Here is a 19,705-nt window from a genome sequence, read left to right as displayed (position 1 = left end):
CTTGGAACCTGAGTTAAGAACCCTGACTTTACCTAAACGTCTTCTGTTTAATACAAAATTCCTGGTTTGGGCCACTTGAGAAGGCTAGAATTGATACATATTTCTCCCAATTTCATCACATTTTTACTGCTGCTAACCAAAAGGTAGGCAGTTTGAATCCACCAGCTGCTTCTTGGAAACCCTATGGGGCACTTCTACTCTGTCCTATAGGGTTGCTATGAGTCAGAATTGACCCAAAAGCAACAGGTTTGTTTTTTTTTTTTTTTGGGTTTTCAGAAACCTGAACCCAGGTCCTCTACATAAAGTCAAGCACACAAAGGCTGAATCAATTAATGGGACACTGATGGTGAGAATCTACTTGACGCCACAGCCGAAACAATTTATTGTCTCTAGCTCTTCTGAACTGGTTTTAATTCTTTGCACAATACTGGACAACACGTGAGGTTTACCTGTCCATCATGTGACTGATAGAGGCTGATGGGCATTCTAGGTGACAGAATGACTAATGGTTCATCATGTTGACATTCAAAATCCTAGAGTTCTCTTTTTCCAACTGTTTCAAGAATTCTGGTCTTTGTTATAGATTTAGCAGAAATGGTCAGTTCTAGATCCCAGGGTAAATATATTATGAGGATGTCCAAAATTAGAACTGTGGTAAAGGCCCCAAGAACAAGAGATAGCTAATAAGTTATTGGCCTATCTCATTTTATTTTGTTCCCACTGGCCTAGGCTGTAAGAAAGCATGCCTGTGCTTTGTCTGTTTAGGTCTGACCAAATAGCTTGAGAGTTTTTGTACACAAGAGGTATAAAGAGTGGTAAATAAGCTGAGACTCAGCTGAGAGAGACATTTCCTACAAGGGAGTTCAATATTATGCATATGACAAATGAAGGCTATGATCTCCTTACAAAGGAAACTCCCTATAACTGATGTCATTCCTAAACGCATAACTTGACATCCTGTAAACATAGTGAACACATTTGGATCCAGCACCATCTGTTCTGAAAGATCCTTGGCCCAATTACTCTTTGTTTGCCCGAAATATCCCTTAGAACACTCACTATATGATTAATTTTTTCCCCCCTTTTCATTTTGATGACTAGAGCCTGGTTTGATTCCTTATGTGTTTATTTCAATAGCTAAACCCAGGTAGAACTTGATAGAGTAGATATAATGCATGGATTTGAGTTCCCATTCAGCCACTTTGAGGAATGGTCAATAGCTGTGTGACCTTCAGAAAGTTACTGAACATCTCTGTGCCTCAGTTCCCTTTGCTGAAAAAGAGAATAATAGTGCTTTACTGGGGAGGAAGGAAATTCATAAAGAAATGAAATAATACTTTTAAATAGAGGAACCAAACATCCTGGCTTGCCCAGGACTGAGGGGTTCCCCGTATATGAGGTTTTCATACTGAATCTGGGAAAGTTCTGGGCAAACCAGGACAAGTTGGTCACACTACCTATAAAGTTCCTGTAACAGCACTTGATACTTACAAACACGCACTAAAATGTCAGCTCTCACCATCATTGTCCTCTTCAAACTGGCAACGCGTCTGAATGCATTAATCTTCCACAAAATTAGCGTGACGTAACCTAATAAATACTACCTTTTTGCTTTAGAGTTCAAGAAAACAGTCATATACAGAAGCAGAGGGCCAAGTGCTGGCTGTTTATTACAAGGCCCGCAGCAAATTGCTTTCCGCTCAGACAAAACGATGCTGACATGAGAGATCCCTGGAAATATGCCTCTCTTGCCTTTCTCGGGGGTGTCATTCATTATTAGTGTGAGCTGACTCCTCTTTTAAATTCTGAAATCAAGGAACCTCTTACGGCACTCTGATAACCTCATTTCTTGTTCCTACTTGAACCGCTTACAGCCTTTTTCTGGTTTGTTGTAGTGAAATGAAAGTGTCCTAAGGACACTTAATAGCCAATAAACTACACAGGTGAGTTTAGCGAACAGCGAGTTCACTATGCGATTGCACCATCTGTCTGTGTTGAGACACGCAGGTCGTCTACAGATTATGTCTCTGGCTTGCCCTGTGATGCTGAAGTCATGAGTCGGTGAAACAGGTCAGCTCTTTATCTTAAACTTGGTTGGCTTCCCAAGATTCCTGTACAAGAATCAGCAAGGTTCAATTGTGCAGGTAACGAACTAACGTTAGGCTCAGTGCCTTTGAAAACTCAGGTGCAGAGGGCTGCAATTACCAAACACCAAGATCTATGTCCTGAACAATAAAAGCAATTGTGTTTACATGGTCATGGCCTGGAATTAAAGACTCACAGAATATCAGAGCTGGAAAGGACTGTGGATAATATGCTGTGATACGCAGAGTTTTGATACTTAGGTAGAAATCATTTGAAAAAATGATGATTCTCTTCAAACAGAATGTTCAAGATGGGGCAAATTAACTGCAGTTTATATTGGGAAAATTCTCATGGGCATAATACTAGGTGCTCATTCCACGCCAGGCCCTATTTTAAGTGCTTTACATGTAAACCATTTCATTCTTTTACCAGCACCATAAGGGAGGAACTCTTAGTATATCTGGAGTTCCTGGGTGGCAAAAACAGTTAAGCCCCTGACTAGTACCTAAAAAGTTGGAGGTTTAAATCTACCCAGCAGCACTATGGAAGAAAGGCCTGGCAATCTTGCTTCCAAAAGATCACAGCCTTTGAAAACCCTATGGAGCAGTTCTACTCTGTACACATGGGTCACCATGAGCAGCAGCTGACAATGACAACCTTAGTATAGCCATTTTACAGAATGGAAAACTGAGGCATGGAGAAGTTGTGTAACTTGTTCAAGGAGACACAGCTAATGAGTGATACATCTGGGATTGAACCCAGGGATTCTGGTTCAAGGTGGCCCTTATAATGATAGACTACTTATACGGAGCATAGAAACAACTGGCTCTCTGTATTTTCCTAGAAAGCAGTCAAAATAAAGCAAGCTCGAGATGCATCTGAATTTAAATATTTATGAAAGAATATTTCAATAATTGAGACAATTTAAGCCTCTTCCTCCCTGATTCTAAATCTAGTATAATCATCTAAATAAGTAGATAATTATACTAGCGGTCTCTAGCAAACAAAAAATAATTTAAAAAAAAAGGTTGTTTATGGGAAGCATTAAAGAAACACTCTTTAAAAGATATACTTTCTAACAAAGCTTAGGTGATAAGAACTGATTCAACCAAAAATCAAACTCAACCTATTGAGTTAGCAATAATGTTTAAATGATATCAATGTATCATTAACTTCACACATTAACTAAGATTACCAAATATCGTAACCAAAAACCAAACCCACTGCCATCAATCCTGACTCATAGTGACCCTATAGGACAGAGTAGAACTGCCTCATAGAGTTTCCAAGGAGCGCCTGGCGGATTCAAACTGCCGACCTCTTGGTTAGCAGCCATAGCACTTAACCACTACGCCACCAGGGTTTCTACCAAATATGTAGCTTTATTATATTCAAGAGCTGAAATGTTTGGCATCCCATTGGCTCAAAAGCTTATATTTCATTTTTTAGAAGCATATTATTATAACAAACTTGTGTGCTATAACCGAATGTTTTAAAATTGGTTTTGTAGTATATTTTATTTTCATATTTCAAATACAGCTTAAATTGAAGGTATTTATCCTGATACCTTGAATGTTTATGGTAGAAAACATACCACTACACAATGAATAACAATAACAGTACATGTAACCGTTCACAGTTACCTCATGTGCATAACCTCAGCTAGCCACACAGAGATAAATAAGACAGGAATAACGTACAAACCAAAGTAAGTACTTTATTTGAACAGAAAACCCTTAAACTACAGATGAGCTTCCACTTAATTAATCCCGCTATAAAACAACATGAATAATAATAGTTGTCCACTGCATAAGTGAAAAATAACTAGCATTTGTTAAGAATTTAATATGTAACTAGGCATTATTAGGTTCAGAAGAGCTAAACGACTTGGCCAAGGTCTCACAACTAGGAAATGACTAATTAGAACTTAAAACTGATTCAAAATCCCATGCTGTTCTCATGGTGTCCTTCTGCCGCCTTGCTTTCTTAAGTAATTCCTAGTAGGATAACTTTACCTCGTAAACTTCTTAGCATATGATTGCTTTTTAAAAAACTTTTTGAAGTGATGAAAATGTTTTATATTTTGATCGTTCTCGTGGTTACACAGATGCATATATTTGTCAAAACTCATAGAACCATACACTTAAAATGAGTCCATTTAATTTTACTCCTCAACAATGTTAATTTAAAAACAACAGGTCTATCTTAAAAAAGAAAAAATCAGGGACATATTTATTGTGTAAAATAAGGTACTCACTTGTCAAGGGATGCCACAGATTTAAAGAAATGTGATGTGAGTATGATAACAGAAAGTAATGCAAAAAAGGGGTTTTAATTTTTTTTTAAGATAAAGATGTAAGTATAGCTTCTTCTCAATCACACAATTAAACAATTTATTACAATCTTACTACTTTCTGTGTTCAAATAAAAGGCTATCATTTTTCATATGACAAATACACAAATTTTCTTTCTGTGATTTTCATTAAGTCTCTTATTCTGTGCCCCAAAAAGTCATTAGTTACAAAGAGAAATCTGTGGAAAAATTCCAGAGTTCCACCCACCCGCCCCCAAAATTAGCGAACACTATTCAGAGTCCGAATTACTTCACAATAGGTATGGAATTAGCAGATTCAGTGGGACACTCCGATTTGTTTGACAGATCAAAATCTGATGGCTCCGTCAAGAGTAAATGGCTATTTCCTGTCTCAGAAGAAACACTGTATGTATAAGCAAAGTATTAATCCTTATTTGGTTCCTTAAATACAGGTGACTCATGTTAAACACTTTTTAGACTTCCCTCCAAACGTCTCCTTGCGATCTACACAGTAAAAGATCTTTACATTAAAAACCTTTTGTGCCTCTTTGGATATAGTGTCTAAGATAAAACCCTCTTTCTTGTATTATGGAAACCCTGGTGGTGTAGTGATTAAGAGCTATGGCTGCCAACCAAAAGGTTGGCAGTTCAAATCCACTAGGAAGAAGTGAATTCAAAAATCTTTGAACCTTGCTTTTGTGTAATTTAAATGAGAGAGTGCCTTAGAGACTCAAATTGGATGTCTGACACTTGAGCACATATATTAATTCAGCTATATCTCAACTATATTTGCCAAGTATCTACTGTAAACCTGATATAATATATATTTTCTAATTAATAGTAGTTATAATTAATTGTTATATGCATACATTATTCATAAAACCCACTGCATTAATAGTATTTATTATTACATAGCTTGTACTCTGTGAAGCATTTATAATATATTTAATAAGCAAAACAACTCTGTGAAGTATGAACAACTAACTATTACTTAGTAACATTTGAGTAAACTGAGACTCAAATTGGTTAAGGGGCTTGTCCAAGTTTACACAACCACCAAGATTGAAAACCTGGCTCTGACTTCAAAGCCCTTGTTCATATCCACAAAAAGTATTCATTTAATGGGGCAGTTCTGCTCTGTCCTATCGGGTCGCTGTGAGTTGGAAATGACTCGACAGCAACGGGTTTTTCCTGTATTATCCATTATAAAGTCAAAGCCTACCCTGGAACAAGTGTCATGGTGACATCCAATCAAATCACTTTTACATTACTGATGAATTCAGGCTTTCTCCAGTCATTAAATATCTATCAGTTAAATATCACTTAAATATCTGGTACTGTGCTAGGCGCTGCTGTTGTTGTTACTTCTGCTGCTGTTGATGTTAACTGCCATTGAGTTGGCTCCCACCCATGGAGGCTTTACGCATAACAGAGCAAAGTGTTGCCTAGTCTTGTGCCATCTTCTCGTATGTTTCAGTCTGTTGTTGCTGCTATGATGTCAATCCACCTCACTGAGAGTTTCCCTTTTTCTGCTGATCCTTTAACAAACATGATGCCCTTTCCTAGCGACTGGTCTTTCCTGATGATGTATCCAAAGTGAGCTGCAGTTTTGCCATCCTTGTTTCTAAGAAGCGTTTTGGCTATATTTCTTCCAAGACTGATCTGTTTGTTCTTCTGGCAGTCCACGGTATATTCAACATTCTTCACCAACACCACAGTTTAAAAGCATCGATTATTTTTCTGTCTTCCTTTTTCATTGTCAAGCCTTCACATGTATATGAGGCCAATGAAAAGAGCATGGTTTGGGCCAGGTGCACATTAGTCATCAAAGTGACAATTTTTGCTCCAAACCCTGGACCTGCCAATTACCAGCTGTGTGACCATGAAAAGTCACTTAACTTCTTTGCGTCATTTTCTCTTTCACTTATAAAATGATAATTGCTGTGAGATATAAATGAGTTAAATACATAACATGAAGCACTTACATGTAAAGTACTTAGAAATATGTCTATCATACACAAACACTATATTATTATGTCATCAGCACAATGCATTTCAATGCCATTTTCAATGCTTTTGCCTCCCATTTTATCTTTTAGTGTAACCTCTGCTTTGAAAACTAGAGTCATATCAAACTGCCAACTTACATGTCATTTTACACATCTAATAAGATCTCAAAAATAACAAGACTGAGGAGACCTCTTGATTTCTCCCCACCCAAAGCTGCTACTCCACAATCCTTCTCATTTTATTAAATGGTTCCACCCCCCTCTAGATGCCAAAGCTGAAAACTGAGGAGATATCTCTAATTCCTCTTTCCCTTAACCCTCCTGCCATATCCAATTCATCAATAACTTCTACCAGGACTACCTCCAAACTATATCCCGAATCGATCACATTAAACCACCACCATTATAATGCTCAAAATCACCTCCTTCTTGAACTTACAAATGGCTTCCTTGATCACTCTCTTGCTCCTTCTCCCATGCTCCCCTAAAATCCATTCTTTACAAAGTAACTAGAATATTTTTTCTTAATAAAATGAATAAATTACGATAAAATCCTATCTCCTTACACTGACATACAAAACCCTTTGATTTGGCCCTGATTTACCTTTTTGACTTCATCTCTTACCATCCACACCTTGCCCACCCCCTTACTCACTATCCTTAAACTACTCTGACCTTCTTCATGTTCCTTAAATCCAACAAGCTCATTTCTACCTCTGGGCTTTTGTACAAACTGTTAACTTTCTGTAATTCCCTTCCTCCTGACTATTGTATGTCTGGATTCTCGAAATTGAGATATCACCTTAAAGACCTCATCAGTCTATAATAACCACTCTATCACTACTTACCACCTACTTTTCATGGCATTTATATAGTGTAGTTTTTTCTTTACTTATTTATTTGTGTATTGTCTCTCCCTTTTAGAAGCTCTGTGACAGCAGAAATGTAACATTCTTTAGGGTATCTGCAGTGCTAGGTACATAGATGACATCCAACAATTACTATTGAATAACTCAGTAAATGAACTATAGCAGTAAAGAAGCAGAAGAGATTCTGGATATCATAAACACAAAACAGGTAAACCTATAGATCTTGGGAACTGACTGGAGGCTGAGGAAAAGAGTGATCTCAAGATTTTTTTTTTTTTTTTTTGGATGACTGGGTGGTTGATGGTGGCATTCACTGAGAAGCAGGACATCAAAGAAGGAAAGAGTCTAGGGATAATCCTTTAGGGACAATGAGTTAAATAATTCTTGGGATACAAAGTCAGAATTATCCAGGGAATAACCACATATGGATCTAGGACTAAAACACGAGTCCACGGGCTGCAGATATAGATTGAATAATCACTGAATAGCTGAAGTTATTTAAATAAAGGAGAGAAGACAGTGTGTAGAGCCAGAAGAGAAAAGGTACCACCTCTGGCTAACATCAAAATACTCAAGAGGCAGTTGGAGGAAGAGAACCTGAAAAGAAGCATCTCAAAAATATAGGAGAGACAGGAAAGAGAAGTATGACAATCAAGGAAAGAGAGTTGTGAGAACAAGGAGGGGTCAACAAGACCAGGTAACAGAGAGATCAAATAAAATGACAGCTAAAATAGAATCAGCTATACTTGGTAATAAGAAAATCACTGGGCAAATTGGAACCCAGGATGCCATGTGAATTTGTCAAGGCCTGCTCTTGAACCCCAAGTCCCTTAAATTTCCATGTACTTTGTATGATGTGTAGCTGAAATTCCACCTCTTCTCCAGCTCAAGGACCTTGCCTTACCGATGCAGAAAGAGTTGACGACAACCTTTTCTGTCTCCAGATTTTTCATGCTACCACCAGCAAGGCAACAACAAAACCTGAGTCAACTGTCATTCTCAATGATTTCATTTTTATTGTTCTCTATTTCTAGGATAATAGGAGAAAATCAATATCAGTTATCAGGCAATTTAAATATATTTTGGATAAATCATGTGACAAGTAAACATTCGGCACAATTTTCTTTATTCAGTGTAATGAAAACAATAATGAATGGTCAAAGGTCAATGGAAACAAATTTCTCAAGATGCCCCCAAAGATGCTGGTAGATGCTGATTATTTTTAAAAATTCACTAGGCTAACGTTGATGGGACTATGGTTCCACAATAAAACAAAACAATCTTTAGAACTTTAATTTAAAAAAAAGAAAAACAGACCCATTGCTGTTGAGTCGATTCCAACTCATAGCAACCCTAATGGACAGAGGAGAACTGCCCCTAGGGTTTCCAAGGAGCACCTGGTGGATTCGAACTGCCGACCTTTTGGATAGTGAGCGCCATAGCTCTTAACCACTACGCCACCAGGGTTTCCAGAATTTTATTAATATGAGTCAAAATAGGAAGGATCTCTTGCTTAGCCATCACCTAAATACAAACATTATCAAAAACAAGATGTTGGAAAACATGCTTAACATGTGAAAATTATGTGAAGGAGAGTGAGATCCTTCCAATTACATTATTTAAAGCATATTTAGAGACGTACTCCAGGGCTTGATTTTCCACATGCCTGGTCTAAAAATCTAATTTTGTGATCAGAAAATTCAATGCATCCCCAAATTTCTTAATAGAAATTATCTGTAAGTCTTCTGGTTAATTTAAAGAAAATTGGTAGATCCTATGAAATTGTTAGTTCCTATGAAAGTCTGGGGGCATAATGGTTAAGAGCTATGGCACTGGTTTTTTTTTTTTTTAATGAAAGTCAGAGTAAGAAAGTTAAAACAGAGAATTAAATTGTTTTCCAATTAATGCAGGTGTCATTGACCTCTGGAGGGCTTTAAAAAAATTTTGATATCCAGGCTAAATCTCATGGTTGCTAAAGGAGAATCCCTGAGTATAAGATCCAGGCATTAGTAACTTTTAAAACTCCCCCAAGGGATCTTCATAGGCACCCAAGTTGCAGAATTCATGACTTAAGGTATCCTTGTTCCCATTAAATGAATACTTTTTGTGGATATGAACGAGGGCTTTGAAGTCAGAGCCAGGTTTTCAATCTCGGTGGTTGTGTAAACTTGGACAAGCCCCTTAACCAATTTGAGTCTCAGTTTACTCAAATGTTACTAAGTAATTTAATACTTAGTTGTTCATACTTCACAGAGTTGTTTTGCTTATTAAATATTATAAATGCTTCACAGAGTACAAGGTATGTAATAATAAATACTATTAATGCAGTGGGTTTTATTAATAATGTATGCATATAACAATCTATTATTAATTATAACTACTATTAATTAGAAAATATATATTGTATCTGGTTTACAGTAGATACTTGGCAAATATAGTTGAGATATAGCTGAATTAATACACGTGCTCAAGTGTCAGACATCCAATTTGAGTCTCTAAGGCACTCTCTCATTTAAATTACACAAAAGCAAGGTTCAAAGATTTTTGAATTCACTTCTTGTTCACACCTGCCTCTACAGATTTATGACACCTCAAAAGCAGCTGTGTAATTTGATTCTGACTTGGAGAAGAAAGTTACTACTAAATTTTCTCAGGCTCTATTAAAGGGAAATTTTAAATCTTCAATGACACAGTAAGAAAGAACTCAAAAGTTTCCAGTCACATTTTTATTTACAGGCAGTTTCCGAGTTATGAACGTCTGACTTATGGACAACCCGTACTTAAGAATGGATTGCCAAAAAAGCCTATTACGTTAAAAATTTGAGTTGAATACATACGATGGTTCATGATAAATGCACGCACTGCTCTGTGACACTAATGAAAACACTGAGTGGTTTGGAAGTGTTTTTTAAGCGTTATACACACATAGAATGGTAAAATATATGCTGTCTATTAAGAGAAACATTTGACCAACTGAAGCTAAATGAGAACCATATGTATCTGTTCCGACTTACCCACAAATTCGACTTAAAGACAGACTTAGGAATGGATCTCGTTCATAACCCAGGGGCTGCCGGTATTGTTACCCCGGAGCACGTGATGACTTGTTTTTCTTTAGTTGTATCTGAACAGTTTGACAGATTACTGTGACAAGGTTACTTATAAATTGATAGAAGGTTTGATTGTGTCGGCGCATTTGTCAAAACTGTCTGACACCCTGTATAATGAACTCTGCACTCAGAGCCCGGATGGCACTCAAATCTGCTCTTACTATTTAGCGTTCAGCGCACAACACACCAAGACATCCAACAGGCTTGGGTAAAAGTCTGGGAGGTCAGCTTGGGCAGACCCTGTAGCTCTCAAGCACAACGCTCCCATTTTGTTTCCCTGGCTTTTCATCGTAGGCGTTTCTCCTCTCTTGTTAAACATGAAAGTGATATTCACAGCTTCCTTTTAAAAGAGCAATGCTAGGGTGGCATAGCTTAAGCAGTGAGGGCATTTAAACAGAAAAATGAAGGGCCACCCAGCTGACTTTCTTGCTCTTCTGGTGATGATTGGAAATATGTGAGCACTTGCCCAAGTGGTTCTCTCCCTTTTCCTTCAAGTGGCCTTAGAAACAGCACATCCACTTTATGACAGAAGAACGATTCACTCTGTCTTGGACAATATTGCAATTAACTCTGGATTAGTTACTCAAGTACAAGTGGGGGCAACTTCCAGGGCTTTTCAAGAGCATTGTACTAAATAAAATTTATCAACCATGAAGACTCTCAGATAAAAGGTATTATAGATGTGGAATATATAAACATATTAATCATTTATTCCATTTTAAATTCTGTCCATTATGTTAAATGTCTGGTTTTTTTCTTTTTGAAGCAATTTCAGTGTGTTTCAAGGCCATGTTTACAAACATATAATAAACCAAAACCAAACCAACTACCATCAAGGTGATTTCCGACTTATAGCAACCCTATAGGACAGAGTAAAACTGTCCCACCGGGTTTCCAAGGAGCAGCTGGTAAATTGAAACTGCCAACCTTTTGGTTAGAAGCCAAGCTCTTAACCACCTAAAAACATATAGGTTACCAATTTTTCAGGAGGAAGAAGTACAGCTAAATATTTGAAAAAAAATCCGTACAAAAATTTTATTTGGTCCATAAAAATTGCAATACACATACTCTCTCTCATCATTAAACCAAATCTATCTTTCCCCATTTCCAACTGTTCCTCTTGAGATAAGTATCCCAGTCCAAACCAAACTCATTGCCATTGAGTTGATTCCAACTTGTAGCAACCCTATAGGACAGAGTAGAACTGCCCCATAGGGTTCCCAAGGCTGTAAATGTTTACACAAGCAGACTGCCACATCTTTCTCCCACAGCAGCAGATCTTTTGGTTAACAGCTGAGCACTTCAACCATTGTGCCACCAGGGCTCCTGAGATAAGTATACCATACCCGTTGCCGTCGAGTCAATTCTGACTGATAGCAATCCTAAAGGACAGAGCAGAACTGCCCCATAGGGTTTCCAAGGAGGCACTAGTGGATTCAAACTGCTGACCTTTCAGTTAGCAGCCAAGCTCTTAACCACTGTGCCTCCAGGGCTCTGAAATAAGTATAAAACAAAACAAAACAAAAAAAACCCTAAACTGTTGCCATTGAGTCTATTCTGACTTATAGTGACCCTAAAGGGCAAAGTAGAACTGTCCTATAGGGTTTCCAAGGAGCGGCTGGTGGAGTCTAACTGCCGACCTTTTGGTTAGCAGTCGAGTCCATAGGATGTATATAATCCAAGTGTTCTACCCCATGAATGTATCTGTTAGTCAATTGCAGCTTTGGTTTTCATTGTATTTGCTTTTAATGTTTTTAACATTACAGCTACTACATGTTTAATAGTACATTGCTGACCCATTTATGACAGGGTAAGAAAAAGTGATTAACTGAAAATCAAACGTTTTAGATCTATTCAGTTTTACATCACTGTTTCTTTTGGGGTTTATTTGGCTGTCTCTCAGGTTGTTTTTTTAATGGAAAAATGAATACGTTGATAAAGACATCGGTCACCACACATAATTGTTCCACTGCTCAAATTATTAATTCAAACACCCTCTTCTCTGACCACAAATTCTTCTTCTCACTTGCTTTTCAGCCATCCACATTCTGACTGATCCTGGCTCTCATGGGATTCCTTCTCTCCACTCTGAAGAAAAATCTGATTATGTTACCTTCTTTTTTATAACAATCTAATGGTTTCCTCCATTGCTCTTTAAATAAAACAAAGTTCTTAACATAATCTATAAAGGGATCACCTTATCCCTTTCCATGTCTCCATATTCTACCTCCCTCTCTCTGCTACAGTGACACTGGCCTTTCCTTCAGCCCCTCATCCTCATCAAGCTCCTTCCATCCATTGGGGCCACACACATACTGTTCCCTGAAATACTCTTCCCTTCACTCCTCACTTAGTTAAACCTATTCATTCTATTGATCCCAATTGTGACTTCGTCAAAGACACTTTCCTAATCACCCTAACTAGGTCTAATTCCATGTGACAGACTCTCTTAGTACCAGGTCCTTGTCTTGTTTTGTGCTTAAAAAAGTGGCAATTTTATGTTAAATCATATGATTATTTGATGTCCCTTTTCTCTGATGGAATGTAAGCTCTGCTAAGGCAATTCTTTTGTTGAAACGCACTTAAAACTGAATCCTCAGGCCATGCCTCCTGGCACGCATCGAGTTCTCTGTAAATATTTGTTGATATTTACAGAGTGGGAAACCCTGATGGCGTAGTGGTTAAGTGCTATAGCTGCTAACCAAGAGGTCGGCAGTTCAAATCCACCAGGCACTCCTTGGAAACTCTGTGGGGCAGTTCTACTCTGTCCTATAGGGTTGCTATGAGTCGAAATCGACTCAATGGCAGTGGGTTTGTTTTTTTTTTGTCTATTTACAGAGTAAATACTGTAAAATTCTTTCATATTTCTCAAGCCGAAGACATTACAAGGTCTTTAACTATGGCATCTCCTACAAGACACACGATCGTAATGCATTCATTCACTCCAAACATAGATATAGTTAGAGAGATTTCCCATAGAGTAAAATCATTCTTCATATTTATTATTCCTTGGTCTTTTTTTGCTTGTACTTGCAATCCTAACATAGGAGCTCTGATGATGAATGTGAATCAAATTGCTCAATAAGTATTTCCTCTCAGATTCTATAGAGAGAAATAATGTAATTTCTTTTTCTCTAATGTAATTTTCTTCCTGTTCATTAGTATTAATATGAATATGGTATACTAATACCAGATAATTTGATATGTCTATGCTCTTCTGTATATCTCTGTTTTCTATCATTTTATTACTAGGGATGTTAGCAAATATTGCATTTCCTACAATATAAGAAAACATGAAATCTAAAAGTACTTGTAATTTTATAGCAATACACATGGAAAATGTATCCTGATAGCCAGCTCATTTAAACCTACAAATATTATCAGTTTTTAAGGTGAAATCATTTTAAAGTGTTAGACAAGTAATACAGCAAGGCAAAATGATTTGAGTTTTTAGAAGACACTAATGAAAAACAGTCATGGCCACTGTAAGAGAACGAAGTACAAATGAGGGAACCTGACTTTGCAGATGACCCGCATTGGTCTCTTACCAAAGGTTTCACCCGCTATCAGGTCAAACTCATGCAATGGAATCAATTCAGGCTGTGACCCTGCCAACAGCTACAAAAAAGGACTGGTGAAAAGATGCAAAAGGTGACCCAGAGAAGGTGTCACTGCTAAATAATGATCAGAATTTCACTTCATTCAAAGATCAGAATTTTGTACCTGCAGGAAACCAAAGGTAGGAGGGGATGAGTAATTTGTCGCAAGCCACAGACCCAGTTGACGGTACAGCCAGGATTGAAACCCAGTCTCCTAGCGCTCAGCCATGTCCGCAACGCTGTGTTGCCTGGTCACACCAGTTCTCTAAGAGTCTCTAGAAAAAAGAATCCAGGGATACATCCCAGGTCCAGACACCTTCAGTAATTGCATGGCCAAGAAACATTTTTTAAATAACAATAGCCCAGGCCAGATCCTATTAGCAAGCAAAAACTAATAGGAACAAGTAACTCTTCCCCTTTGTTCACTTAACATTCTTCAAATTTCTCGAAGGCCACATGAGAAATATTCACAAAGCTTCTTTCCTCTATAACAATCTTTGTCACCAGAGCTCTTTCCTGGGATAAAAACACTAATACAGACTTCCTGGTGATACCTTCCATACGTAAATTTATGACCACGTTTTGTGTAGACTCAGACACTGTTATGAAATTAATAGTAGCATACTATGCTGGCAGTGTGTTCATAAACCAGCTCTCCAAAAAAAGAAGGAAAAAAAGGCCTGATTTGTCAGGCTTGATGATTTCTATGGTATAAATACTCTCACCACCACCGATTTTAAGCCACCAAGTCAGTAACAACTAGCACACAAAATTTCTTGATATTTAACGATTAACTCTAGTGAACCAGTCAGACGTAGCTCCATCACACCACTGATACATCAAGTAAACTGAGAAATAATCAAACGCAACCCACCCTTTTATAAAGTGGAAATTGAGTCTCAAAGAGCCTCAAGATCACATAGTGGCTGAGCAATTTCTAATATACAGGATTCCACTTCAGCCACCCTCAATATATTAGGTACAGCTTTATGCATGATGAAGAGTCGAGAGTCTTCATACTACAGTAGATAGAGTGCTTCTCAAAATGTGATCCATAGCCAAGCAGCATCAACAGCACCAGGAGCCTCTGAGAAATGTGTATTCTTGGGGTCCAGCCCAGACCAAGTGAATCATAATAACTTGGGCCCAGGAATGTGTATTTCAACAAACTTTCCAGAGAGTATAAGGAAGTGGGGAAAAAAAAAAACCTTTCCTTGATACCCACCAATGTTTTCTAATGAATGAGATTCATATACAAATCAAGGATAACAGATACTCTTTCTTTTCATATCAGTGCCCTTTAAACAAGATACGTCTTCTGATGTTTCTAACACACAGCCTATAATCTTTCACATTTTTCAAGAACCAACTTTCCAAAAGAGCTGAGATTTTTCTAACAATAACCAGAAAAACTTGTATTATTTACCTTCCAAGACCCAACCTTAGACTTTGTAATCATCTTGGAACAAAATCCGATACATACTTGTACGTCTTAGTCTCTTAGGCCTGTAATTTTTCACATTCTTTTTTTTTTAATAACTGATTTTACATAAATATTTACTTTTCGAGGTTCTGCCTTACCTCCTTCACAAATGAAGGCAATCATTAACAAAAGGGCGCCTCCACCCTAATCCACATATTTTCTTGGCAGCTGATTATACAGTTACGTACTTGTGTTTTGGTGTATCTGCCACTTCCTGTTGTTTTGATATTTACTCTCCGTCTTAAAATCCAGAGCAAAGGCAAATAAATACCGTCTGCTTATTGTTTTACTCTTTTAATATTTTAGAGGTTGGAAATTTTACAAAATAAATATCCTCTCAACGTTCTTGTAAAAGTATTGCAAAAGAAAGGACAATTGAGTAATAGTTTCCCAATTTTTAAAAACACCCAGCTAAGACATAATCAAAGGACAAATCCACTGGACTGATAGTATTTTGAAAGTAATCAGACAGCAATATAAAAACACAGTTCTATGATTCTTAATTCATTATCCACTATGTTATTCAGAGGGTAAGTTTAAATATATCTAGTTTATTTGGATAGAAATAAAAGAGGTGATAAAATAAGTGTTGTTAGATAAGAGATTAATGAACTCTTTTGGATGGTGATTTAATGAATACAGCATTTCCGAACAAAGACAAAACTACTTGGTGACTACAGTTCTTGGCCTTGGGGGGAGATGGCTCCACTGGACTTGGCAGTACACATTTGCCAGGAAACTGGAGAATAAGCCTTATGATTCTCCAACTACCTGGCTCTAGTTGGACCTACGGGAGCCCTGGTGGCACGGTGGTTAAAGCGCTCAGCTGCTAACCAAAACGTTGGTGGTTCAAACCCACTGGCAGCTCCAGGAGAGAAAGATGTGGAAACCCTATGGGGAAGTTCTACTCTGTCCCGCAGGGTCGCTATGAGTCAGAATGGACTTGACAGCAGTGGGTTTGGTGGGTTTTTTGGGTTATGCCAACATTTACCAAGCACTGGCCAGAAATGTTCTGCAAAACAGGAGATAAGCAATCTGAATTACCACTTCTGAGTTGTGAGATTTCCCTCACCAACAAGTAAAGCAGCATCTTTCATGACATTTCTCATTGGTTCCATGAGCCACATGGCTTGAGAGTGCAACTCAATACTTGCTCACCATTTTTCGGGTCAATGCTGGCGTGTCAATCAGCATTCCCACATATATGTGCTCAAGAATATCCACCTTCACAACAAAAACCAAACAAGTCCTAATCCCTAAAATAAGCTGAACTCAAATGCCAAGTTTAAGTTTTGCTTATACAGAGGAGTCTTCCTGCCCAAGACACCAACAAGTGGGTACATTGGGCACCATAACAAGTCCTCTGTGGACTGAGCCCTCGTGGGCAAGTACGTGGGGTAGAAATGGTGCAAAGAGCAGAGGGGCACTTACGGTTGGCACAGCTTGATTAGGTCCTGGTCAGTGGTGCCTGGTGGAAGACCTCGAATGTACAGGTTGGTTTTACTCAATTGTTCCCCGCTGCTGTTGCTGCTGCTGTTGTTGCTGCTGCTGTTTGTGCTGGGGCTGGGAGGAGCCATGGGGTGGGGAGCTGGTGCATAGGACTGCTGGAAACAGAAAAAGCTGTTACTGGAAAAACAAAGCCAGCACCTGTTCACAGGCCAGCAGAGCAATTTGAAAGCAATGCAAGCTTCTCGGCCTCTCCATTCCATATGCACACACACATACTTAGATTGCTACCAGATGTTGCCTCTGAGAATATCATTTGCTTTTTTCCCTTCTGGACCTACCTTCGGATCAGCGTAAGTCAGTCATAAATGGTACAGAAAGTTACCATGTACTCCTGTAAGTAGCATATGGCTTCTAAGTTGGTCCCTGACCACACTCTAATTTTCCTTAGACCTGTAAAGTAAGACACTATCTCCCTCCTTAATGAAAGAAAGTGGCTCGCTCTTGGCACCAAAACTATACCCCTAACATATATTTAATAGCTAAGCCCCTTTGGTTTATCTCTATTGTTTCCCTCACCATAATTATCCAGCACTCTATAAATACTGATTCCACTGATCAATGAATGAATCTATCTTAGCTCTTTCCCCAGTTCCAAAAATGTTTCTTTATGTGGAATGCCCCTTGTTTGCAAGACTGAGCCACCTTTCTCTCCTTGGACTCAAGATCCCCTTTAAACTACTCTAATAGAGGGTTTCTGAACTTCAGCATTATTGCCACTTTGGACAGGAACATTCTTGGTTAAGGCCTGTCCTATGCATTATAGGATGCTGAGTGGCATCCTTGGCCATTTTCCACCAGATGCTAGTAGCACTTGCCCCCAGTTGTGACAACAGGAAACATATTCAGACATTGCCAAATGTCCCCTGGGGAATAGATGTCTCTCCAGTCTACAACTACGACTCTAATCTGTCACGCCATTTTATGACAAAATAGAAATGATAAAATGACCCTCAACAACTTGTAATATAAAATATGAGGATGTTTATAATTATATAGGCCGCTGGGCCATTATAAATACATATACTCATTTTACTTTATTATTGTTATTATTTAATACAGGCCTAAATTCTCAAATCATACTCTTCGAATTTGAGTCCCTGCTGGGTCTCTAATTGGTTGTGTGACCTTTGGGTGGTTCCTTTACTTCCTGAGACTCAGCATTGTCATTAATACAAGGAGGGTAATAACAGTATTTTCTTATATCACAGTGTCTTTACAAGGACTTAGTGAGCTAATGCAAACAATATGGTACCTGAAAATTAGTAAATGTATAATAAATGTTAACAATGAAGGTTGTGGAAGTAATAATAATAATGATAATATTTATGGATCATATCTTTCTTGCCAGTGCTACTAGTCTATATAACTATCCCAGGTTTTGTCAACCATAACCCAGAAGGTTGCCAAAGACACAATGAGCACATTCATCAAGATTCCAGTGGAGAAACTATTGGCTGGGTCTGACTCGAAGACTTATTAGCTGTTTAATCACGGCTAGGTTTTTTTTTTTTTTTTTAGGGGGTCAGGATTTACCAAACGACAAGTTTAGACACAAGAGCAAAAAAGCATTTATTCACCTATGGTCACACTGTTAAGAACCTTTGTGCCAAGGGGGAAAGCTAAATGAGGATTTGAAGGAAGAAAATGAAGAAAAAAAAATGCACTTTGTGTCTCTACAGTCTCATTCTAAAAAACGCACACACAATCGGCAGATAAATAGTGCAGGCTTTTCATTCCAAAACTGTGTTGAAGCCTGAGTCAATAGCCTTTTGGGCTCAGGAAGATGATGAGATGCCCTGGAAAAGGAGCTGACCATGGCCTTGATCAAAGACAGCTGATCTCTTTTTGCAGGGTTCCAGAGTGGCTTTCCACTGAACTGAGGATAAACCTACACTTAATAAAAAGGCCTCAAATCCCCATATGAATCGTTCTCTGGCTATTTCTTCAATCACATCTTGGACCAGATTGAGTTCCACTCCCACCTCTGCACCCTTCTCACTCTCAGTCTAAATCTGCTCAGCTGACTCTTACACAGCCTTCCTATCTCAGAATCAGTTGTACCCTACAGCTCTCTGTTATTTTCCTTCAAAGCAGTTAGCATTATCTAATGTGTGTTCAGTCACTGATTTAGCGTCTGTCTATAGCACTAATCTATATATTCCCTGATGGGAGAGACTGTCAACCTTTATATCAATAGCCTAGCCTCGTACCTCATAAGTGCTTAATAAACACTTGCTGTAGTTGTTAGATGCTGCCGAGTCGGTTCCGGCTCATATCGAACCCTGTGTACAACAAAATGAAACACTGCCTAGTCCTGTGCCATCCTCACTGTGTCAATTGTTGCAGCCACTGTGTCAATTTATCTCGTTGAGGGTCTTCATCTTTTTTCACTGACTCCCAAAATATTTAGGTTACATCAAGTACAATAAAGATAGAATAAACACAGCACTTAGCCCTTAGAGATGGGGGCCAAGTTTTCACAGTACTCTGTCTTGTTGCTTGCTGGAAGAATCTGTTTTAACCTTTCTGGGAATTCAGATTTGCCCAGGTCCATATTCCCAACTAGGTATAAGACAACAGCTATTATATTCAGTTTGTCAAAAGGCTACCCATTACATCTGCTCTCTCATCTCCCAAGTCCCCATACCAGCCACCCGTCACCCATTTCTCTCAATGTCACTGTCATTCTTTCAGCCTCTGTGGCAGAAACCTTGTTGTTGGCTTATG

The 19,705-nt window shown here is 38.3% G+C and overlaps 1 protein-coding gene across 1 annotated transcript in view; it reads right to left on the bottom strand.

Moving 5' to 3' along the window:
* The window catches only part of LOC111752149 (RNA-binding motif, single-stranded-interacting protein 3-like), a 159,733-nt gene extending 141,968 nt beyond the window's left edge, over positions 1–17,765 (bottom strand). The window contains exon 1 of the mRNA XM_064277316.1: positions 16,901–17,765. Within this exon, the coding sequence (XP_064133386.1) occupies positions 16,901–17,178 (278 nt within the window). The 5' untranslated portion in view covers positions 17,179–17,765. The remainder of the gene's footprint in view (positions 1–16,900) is intronic.
* Between the last annotated feature and the right edge of the window lie 1,940 nt (positions 17,766–19,705).

Source organism: Loxodonta africana, chromosome 27 (assembly GCF_030014295.1).
Source record: "Loxodonta africana isolate mLoxAfr1 chromosome 27, mLoxAfr1.hap2, whole genome shotgun sequence".
Lineage (NCBI taxonomy): Eukaryota > Metazoa > Chordata > Mammalia > Proboscidea > Elephantidae > Loxodonta > Loxodonta africana.
This window is presented reverse-complemented; position numbering and strand designations above follow the sequence as displayed.